Genomic DNA, 8,864 nt, shown 5'->3' with positions numbered 1-8,864 from the left:
GGAGGGTGGGGACAGACAGAAGTACAGTGATGGAGGAGGGTGGGGACAGACAGAAGTACAGTGATGAAGGAGCTACAGTCACTTCCCTTACAGCCTGCTTGGTCAGGCTGTGTTGGGAGATAGGGTGATCTCACGTAGAGAGCAGGTAGATGGTCCATTAGTGAGCCAATAGCACAGACGAGTGACCAACAATCAGGATGTAGTTTTTGGCTCAGTTTGGTGTAAACCCCTTTTCTTTTACTGAGATTAGGAGCCCGTGTGGAACGGTTTTCCTCCAAACGGCACAGCTTGGGCCTCAGACACCTCGAGGCGTGTACACACGACCCTCCCCCGTGATCTCATCACACAGAAGGTCGGGAGTAAAGACAGGTCTGTGGCTGTCTTACAGGCCGTGTTGATGAAGTGGTTAGATGCTTGTTACCTGTTCTTTACCAAAGGGTAATTTGCATACCGACATCTCAAAAAACGTGGAAATCCTCCAAGAGATTGATAATGAACTTAGATGTATTGTCCTCATTCGGTCTCATTTGGTCCTCTCTTGGCTCATTCCAGAAACCTTCCTCAGGTCTTAGGTGCTGGGTCCTGGGAATGTCAGCGTAGGCATAGCACCCGCCTCATGGGACTGGCTGCCTCAGCCTTTGCCACGTTTGCAATGTGACCTGCGTTGGGTGCCAGCAAGACACCAGGGGAGCCCAGGGCTGGGTGCCTGGCCGTGCCGGGCGCTTCTGGCTAGTATGTTCAGTGAAGCGCTGTGTTGTTTGCTGACGTCTTCCTTTCCTCTTGTACTCCAGCATTCCATCCGAGCACTAGCATTGAGAGTTCTACGGGAAATTCTGAGAAACCAGCCCGCAAGATTTAAGAACTATGCCGAGCTGACCATTATGAAGACTCTGGAAGCCCACAAAGACTCCCATAAGGAGGTAAGCTGGCCTCTGGCCCAGGAGTGCCGAGCAGACGGGCCTGGGGGTGCAGTGAGGGTGTGGGGAGAGAGGGGTGTGGATCAGTGTGCAGCCTGACTAGGAGTCGCTCCCTTTGCGGGGCACCTGGGGGGGTGCTCAGTCAGTTAAGTGTCCGCTTCTCGCTCAGGTCGTGATCTCACAGTTCGTGAGTTCGAGCCCCACGTCGGGCTCTCTGCTGTCAGCATGGAGCCTGCTTGGGATTCTTTCTGTGTGCCTCCCCTGCTCTCTCTCTTTTGCTCTCTCTCTCTCTCAAAAATAAATAAGCTTAAAAAAAAAAAACGTGAAACAAAAAAAGAGTCGCTCCCTTAGAGCTCAGCCCAGGCCGTGGTTCAGGGTGACAGTCCCAGTGCTGGTGTGGCAGCTGAGCCCAGGTGCCATTCAGGGCCTGGTGCCACTTGGTAGGTTCCTGACTCCCACATGTACAGCAGGCCTGACCTGTCCTCAGGGATTTCCTGGTCGGTGGTTCCCAATTGCTGTGGTCAGAAGGAGGGGGCTGCCGTTTTCCTGGTGGCATTTGGCACCTGCCAGACTGTTGTTGGGAGATCGAGGTTGGCTCGAGAGACAGATGTGCAAGTGCTGGAACCCACGCTTCCTTGCTCCACGACCTCGGACAGGTTCTTTCAGTTTCCGCGTCTCAGTGTGCTTGTGGATAAGGTGGAGGAGGACGTTGTCACAGTTTCTTGTGAGACTTGAATGACATGGCCAGTGACGACAGGTGCTACATATACTTGTCGGTCTTCCTCCCTCCCCTCCCCTCTCAGTGTGCCCCTCTCTGCAAGTTCAGGATGAATGGAGGCAGCCATGTCCTGCCTTTCCTCGCTCCTGAACGTGTAAAATGCTAACAACTGTCCTGGCACCTCAGACGCCTACTGGAGAGTTGGAAAAATGTGTTTCTGTGCCCCGCACACTTACGACAGGCTCTGATTGGATCCGCAGTAAGTCCAGCTGGTTGCTCGTTGCCTTGTCCAGCGCCTGGGGCTCACCAGTCCTTCGAGTGCCTAGAGACCTACAGAGAACAGTGAAATACAGATGGTTTCAGTAACGCCTTTCCAATCAAAGGCACTGTGGAAAATTGGACTGTGTACTTAGAACATTAGAAAACCTCGATGGATTGGACCCCAAGTGAGAATAACCTGCTTAGTTGAGTCTCATGGCTCACACGTGATTCTCATGGGCACACTCGTGGATTAAGGGAATGGCAAGAATACGTCAACAAAAAGAATCTGGACCCCAAATTGTGCTGTTTCTCTGTTTAGCAGCTTAATGTGGCTGCCCAGCGGTGACAGGTTTGATCTCCTGAAACCCGCACCACAATTGCAGGCTCAACAAGGGTAGGGGTCTTGCGCTCTGTCTAGGCATCTCCACCTGATGGGCCTGGCACAACACAGGTTCATAAAGTGATAGATACGTTTTTGTTTGGTTTTTTTTACATTTATTCATTTTTAAGAGACAGAGCACAAGTGGAGGAGGGACAGAGAAGGGAGACACAGAATCCGAAGCAGGCTCCAGGCTCTGAGCTGTCAGCACAGAGCCCGATGCGGGGCTCAAACCCATAAACTGCAAGATCATGACCCGAGCTGAAGTCGGACGCCCAACCGACTGAGCCACCCAGGTGCCCTAAGTGATAGATACGTTTTTAACCTGTTGACGCTTCAGAAATCTGGCTTCGTCGTGTGCTAGTACAAATCACTCATGTTTGATCAGAACGCTTTCCTGTTAACAATAACTCATGTAAAATGTGAGGACCCATGAGCTAACGTAGCCAACGCCATTATTCCTGAGTGAGAGAAGAGGGTCCAGAACATGCTGTCATTTGTCAGGTGACGCATGGCAGGTATTGGCAGAACCAGTATGTGAAGCAGGTTTTGTGTCTCTTAGGGCAAGTGGCCTGGCCTTTGCTGACCTTTTTCTCTTCTTTTTTTAAACCCTAATAGCCTCTTCTTAAATACCTGACCAAAAACCGAAGTAAAACTGTTCTCTTGGAAGCACCTGATGTTGTTTCCTCTGGAGAGGACCTACTTAGAATGTGGCATCGAGGTGACACTAAGCCCTCCGTAGTGTGTGGTGCTTACTGACTATCCCCTTGGAAGATGTCTGTGTTTAAAGCTGGCATCCTGATCTTAAACTGTGAAACTTTGCCAGTGGACCCTAAGAGGTACAGCTGAGCAGAATTAAATAGTCCGTTTCTTACTGAGCTGTCTTCTTGAGGGATCTTGTTTCTTTGGGGTGTTTTTCCTCCTGCAAAATGAGAAATTCAGTAGAGAAAGTTCTTTGGCGTGAACTCTTTTAAATTGCCTGAGGGACAGAAGCAGAAAATACCTGTTGCTTAAAGTAAGCTTAGCAGCCCTTAGTTGTCCTGTGGCATCCCTGTGACCCAGGGACTCCTTACTGCCGTCACTGATCACCTGACCAAGCAGGTGGGGAAAACATCCTGTTCCCAGTAAAGGAGTGCCTTTATTGGCAGGCCTGCCCTGCTTTGCATACTTCGATACTCACCTTGAGTGCCCTTGTATTTTCCTTGTGAAACTTCACTCTGTCACTTGGCCAGAAGCTCCCAGCCTTGGGCACTTGTGTATATTTAGGATTATGTATGGTTTCTTTGTCTGTCTTTTCTTTTGAAATTCTTCTAGTCTTTCTCTTATTTTACCCAAACTATCTCCATCCATCATTCCCTTTTTTGTTTGTTTGTTTTTTAGGGCAGAATAGTTAGACGCACATCAAGTTTGTGCTGTGGCCATCTTGTTGGCATAGAATATTGCACATGGTAGTTCTCTAGTGTTATGTTTTTTTTGTCACTACATTCAGACATGGTTCTGACATTTATTGGGAAGGATCTAAAATGTTTCTAAACCCAGTGACTGTGTCAGTCATGCAGAAGCAGAGTCTACTCTCCTAGCTAACTGGTACTTCCAAAGCGTGTTCATTCCATTGAGCTTTCCTGGAACTTCCCTCTCTTAGGAAACTCGTTGGTTTTGTATTCACAGACAGAACCCAGGCTTCGGCAGGACACAACAGGCTGACACAAGGCTGCTCTGGGACCTTAGCCCCAGATGTCCCTCCTTGCCCGCTGGGGCAGTGGCCACACTGTGGTGCACACTGGGCAGTGGCTCTGGGATTGTAGCAGTGAAGGACAACTTACTGAAATGCCATTTCTAGAAGTTGAAATTTGTCATAAAAGCTCTCGGGGGAGATGAATATCTCATCCTTTAAGCCACAGTCTGTGTTCTCAGGGTCTTTTAAAAGGAACCGTGCATGCAAAACATGTTTGTTACACATTGGAAACATAGCAGGCACTAGATCTCGCTCAGGCGTCCCTCATCTTAAGCCAACACAGATTTAGTAAGCACCATAGAGGATTTGGATACCAACTTAGAGTTTCTATTGAAGAAGTTGGTGTTTGTCAGCTAAGACATGGTTTCATATTCCTTATTTGAATAAGTACATCTCCTTCATTACCTGACTCCTCCTTTTTTTTTTTTTAGTGTTCTATTATAGTTTTTTTTAATATGAAATTTATTGTCAAATTGGTTTCCATACAACACCCAGTGCTCATCCCAAAAGGTGCCCTCCTCAATGCCCATCACCCACCCTCCCCTCCGTCCCACCCCCCATCTACCCTCAGTTTGTTCTCAGTCTGACTCCTTTTTATCTGTTTAGTAAATAAACATTGCTACAGAGTTTCAGCGTCTCCTTAATGAAGTCACCACGGTTTACAGTAGTGTTAGCTTGTAGCAAGCATCCTAAAAAGGGCTGAGGACTTGTTAGTGACCTTCAGAAATCTGAAGCCCATTTTCTGTTTTAAAAGAAAACTCCATTCATTTAAGTCTTCTCATCTTAGAATTGGCAATCCGTTTGTTAGGACTGGCGCAGAATCTCTCCTTCATCGATGAGGAGGGGATTTAATAAGAGAATCCATGGTACGAATAAGATTCTAGGGTCAGCATGGGGTGTGACTCCTGAGGCAGAAAACCTGATTTTCAGTCCACTGTGTGTGCTGTCCAGCTGTGTTGTTGGGTCTCATCACCTCTGGGTGAGCCTGTTATAAAGCTTGACTGTCATGAGACTCAAATACAGGACAGTGTGGAAAAAGATAAGAGAGAGAAAGAGTGTGCGTGTGAGCACGTAAGCTGGGAAGGGGCAGAAGGAGAGAGAGAGAAAGAGAGAGAGAGCGAGGGAGCGTGTAAGCTGGGCAGGGACAGAGGGGGAGAGAGAGAGAATCCCAAGCAAGCTCTAAGCTCAGCTCAGCTGGGAGCCTGATGCGGGGGCTTGATTGCAAGACCCAAGATGCTGAACCAGCTAAGCCACCCAGGTGCCCCTGTCATTGAAACTTTTTGATCATTGGGTGTAGCTTTTTCTGAACTTGGCCACACTGGTGAGTATTCAGTTGTATTTGTCTATGAAAAGAAGGAAATGTCAGCATCCTTTTGTGTCCCATACTGGCTCACCAGATGTTTCTTCGTCTGGGTGTTTGAGGCATCACAGTCCAGCCTCAGGCAGTTTGGGGAAGTTGGATTCTTATGAAACAACCATTGTTTGTCTTTGGGGGCTTTATTTTAAATCATAGAAAAGTTAATTTTACATTCTAGGACCGTAACGAATTACAAGTAGAGCTACACCAAATTATTTTAAACAATAAAAGAGGAGGTTTCGGGCGCTTGTTTTCTGACTTGGGCTTCGCCCTGCTGGCGTGGTGTGTTCTCTACAGTCATTTTGACAAGCGTCCTGGCCAGAGAAGAGCAGTGGTGTGTCGGGGAGGACGTTTGATTTTAGCAAGCTGATAATTCTCGTTCACATACCAATTAAAATCATTGTCTGACCACGACTTAGCCAGCCCCGCTGTGCTCTGGAATGGTCCTTAGAAGCCTCCTGGGGCAGTGACCACCCGCATATCAGTGGTTCTGGAGGACAGTGTGTTATGTGAACCTGGAGAAATTACTTCACCCCTCCCGGACCTTGGTTTCTCTTATCTCTTACCCCAGGGAATGGACTGAGTGATTATCTGTGTCTTATCCAGCCTCAAGGTACTGGAAGTTGCTATTAAGTAACAAACCTACCTTCACAGGTCCGAAGTATCCAGTTTTCCCTGAGCCCACCCAGTCTTGGGAGGTGGCTAGGAACCGATTTCCTTTGCAAGTTTTTGCTCTTTTTAATGGAAAGGCAAAACCAGAAACCTATATAATCCTCTAAAGGTTAAAAGTTGCCAAGCCAACATTGTCTGAGAGCACAAACTCTGGTAAATGTTTTGGTTTTGGAGGCAGGAGGTTGGAAGTGAGGGGCAGGGCTCCAGTCTTCAAGAAGCTCATGGTTTAGTTGAGGTTAAAGCACATGTGCGTTCAGAGTGAGAGGCACTAGGACTTTGGAGTGGGCTGGAAGAGTCCAGCAAGGCTGCCTGAGGAAGCGAGAACCTGAGGTTGGCTGCGAGGAGTAGTTAGGGGGAGAATTGTAACAGTGAGCTGGGGCGGCCTGGCCTGGAGGAGGGAGCATGGGCTTAGAACACCCTGGGCTGACTGCACGAAACCAAGATTGCTTTCATGCTGTATATGTCACGTGGAGATGCCGCGTCCCCACCCCACTGGCTCGCTGTAGAGTGCCAAGCATAGTGCCCGGTTCTGAACGGCAGTGCTGCTGCTGTGCCACTGTTTGGGGCAAGTGACGGGTTCCTCCTCTCAGGTGAACCGGCCCTCCTGGGAGGCAGATAGGACACCGGCCGCCTTTTAGCTCCTATGGCTTCAGAAAAGGCATCCTACTAAGAAACAGCTCCTACAAAGAGACAGGCAAGAGGGCCAGTGTTCAACGTCACAACCTTTGAGTTTGGAGTGTGAACGTGTGGATCCTCGTCCTACTTTTGTCATTCGCTGGCTGTACGACTGCGGACAAGTCACAGGAGCTCTCTCTCTGGGTCTCTAAAACGCTCGTACGCTGCGTGACCCCGGGGGAGCAGACAGCGTGATGCCCTGCAGGGCTCACACTGTGGAAAACTGAAGATACTGTCTCCTCTGCCCTCTTCCAGCGAAGAAAGCAGACCAATTCTGAATAGAATTGTTGACAAGCTTTATAGATTTTACACAAAGCACATATAGTGTACTTTTTAAAATGTATCTAAGAGGGCTATTGAAATTCGATTGAGGAAACTGTAAAACACCAATGGAAAACAGTTTTCGTCTTGGCTGCTGTGCTGGCTGAATGTATCCATGTCCACACTGGAGTAGCTGTTACATTGTCACCTCCAAGCCGGAGGGCACCCTGAGTTTTCAGACATGCAGAAGAGGAGGCTTCTGTGTGCCGCTCAGCTTCCCATCTGAGGAGGTTCGGGTTGTATCTTTTTTTCTTTTTTTTTTTTTTTAAGTTTACTTATTTTTTTTTTTTTTTCTTTTTAAAAGCCTCTAGCGCCTTCTTTACTGACTGCAGGGTTTGATGTTATGTCCAACAGTACAGCTTCTAGTTTTTTGTGTTTTTTTTTAAAGTGTTTATTTATTTTTGAGACAGAGACAGAGCATGAACAGGGGAGGGTCAGAGAGAGAGGGAGACACAGAATCGGAAACAGGCTCCAGGCTCTGAGCTGTCAGCAGAGAGCCCGACGCGGGGCTCGAACTCCTCACAGACCGTGAGATCATGACCTGAGCCGAAGTTGGACGCTTAACCGACTGAGCCACCCAGGCGCCCCTAAGGTTACTTATTTTGAGAGCAAACGAGTGGGGTAGGGTAGGTCCAGAGAGAGGGGAGAGAGAGGCTCCCAAGCAGGCCCCACACTGTCAGCTCAGAGCCCGATACGGGGCTCGAACTCACAAACCATAAGATCATGACCTGAGCTGAAATCAGGGGTCAAATGCTTAACTGACTGAGTGACCCAGGGGCCCCTAGGTTGTCTCTTTTGCCCTTCCTGACAGGCCAGCAGCCCAGTATCTGCAGTGTCCTCCAGGATGGGACACAGCCACCTCCCAGGCCTGTCTCCCACCTACCTGCCGTAATGCAGTTGAGAGAGATAGTGTTGCCCTGAATCTGCTTTTGCAGGCAAAGATGTGATGGCTGTCTTGTTAGACATCATGTCTATACTCTGCCTCTGGAAATTCCGCGTGCATCTTTTTAGGGGAACGCACTCCTTAAGTAGGGGCAGAGATAAGGTTTTATAACAAGATCATGTGAAAATGCTTGATTCACATTCTCCCTCTCATTTTTCTGATGAGAGAAACTAAGGCCTTGAAAGTAGAAGAAATGTCCTCCCAGACCACCTCACTAATTGATGACAGAACTGGCTCCAAAACTTGGGTCCGTGGACGTTGAACCTGGAGCTGTTTTTTCTTTCCTCCCTTTCTCCCTCTGGTATGGCACTGAGCCTAGCTAAGTGAGGGCTTACGTGCAGCTTAAATCCTGGAATTTAAAGGAGTGCCAGTCTTTTGCAAAGGATGGGATCTCCCCAGGATACCCGTGGATACCACAACTCCGTGTGGATCCGGATCCCATTTGTATAAGGTCTTTCCAGTTTTTCCCCAGAAGGTGGCGCCAACCTTTTCCTTAGCTTCCACATGATTGAGGCACTAAAACTAGGTTTGCCAGATTGGGAAGAGTTCTTTGATTCCAGTCATTGTTTAGGAACATTTGCCGCCCCCCCCCCCCCCCCACCCTTTTTTTTTTTTTTTTTTTTTTTTGCATTAAAAAAAAATCTTTTCTTATTCAACCAATTTTTCTCGTGTGTCTGTGACAGAGCCAAATCAAACTTTGGACTTAAGGGGCGCCTGGGTGGCGCAGTCGGTTAAGCGTCCGACTTCAGCCAGGTCACGATCTCGCGGTCCGTGGGTTCGAGCCCCGCGTCAGGCTCTGGGCTGATGGCTCGGAGCCTGGAGCCTGTTTCCGATTCTGTGTCTCCCTCTCTCTCTGCCCCTCCCCCGTTCATGCTCTGTCTCTCTC

General features: G+C 48.6%; 1 protein-coding gene across 1 annotated transcript in view; it reads left to right on the top strand.

Moving 5' to 3' along the window:
* Window positions 1-8,864, top strand: part of CLASP1 (cytoplasmic linker associated protein 1) — a 272,017-nt gene that overhangs the window by 244,485 nt on the left and 18,668 nt on the right. The window contains exon 36 of the mRNA XM_049616225.1: window positions 792-920. Coding sequence (XP_049472182.1) covers window positions 792-920 — 129 coding nt within the window. The remainder of the gene's footprint in view (window positions 1-791; window positions 921-8,864) is intronic.

Source organism: Panthera uncia, assembly GCF_023721935.1.
Source record: "Panthera uncia isolate 11264 chromosome C1 unlocalized genomic scaffold, Puncia_PCG_1.0 HiC_scaffold_3, whole genome shotgun sequence".
NCBI classification, from domain to species: Eukaryota; Metazoa; Chordata; class Mammalia; order Carnivora; family Felidae; genus Panthera; species Panthera uncia.
Note: the sequence above shows the minus strand (reverse complement) of the source record. Positions and strands in the feature narration are given on the sequence as shown.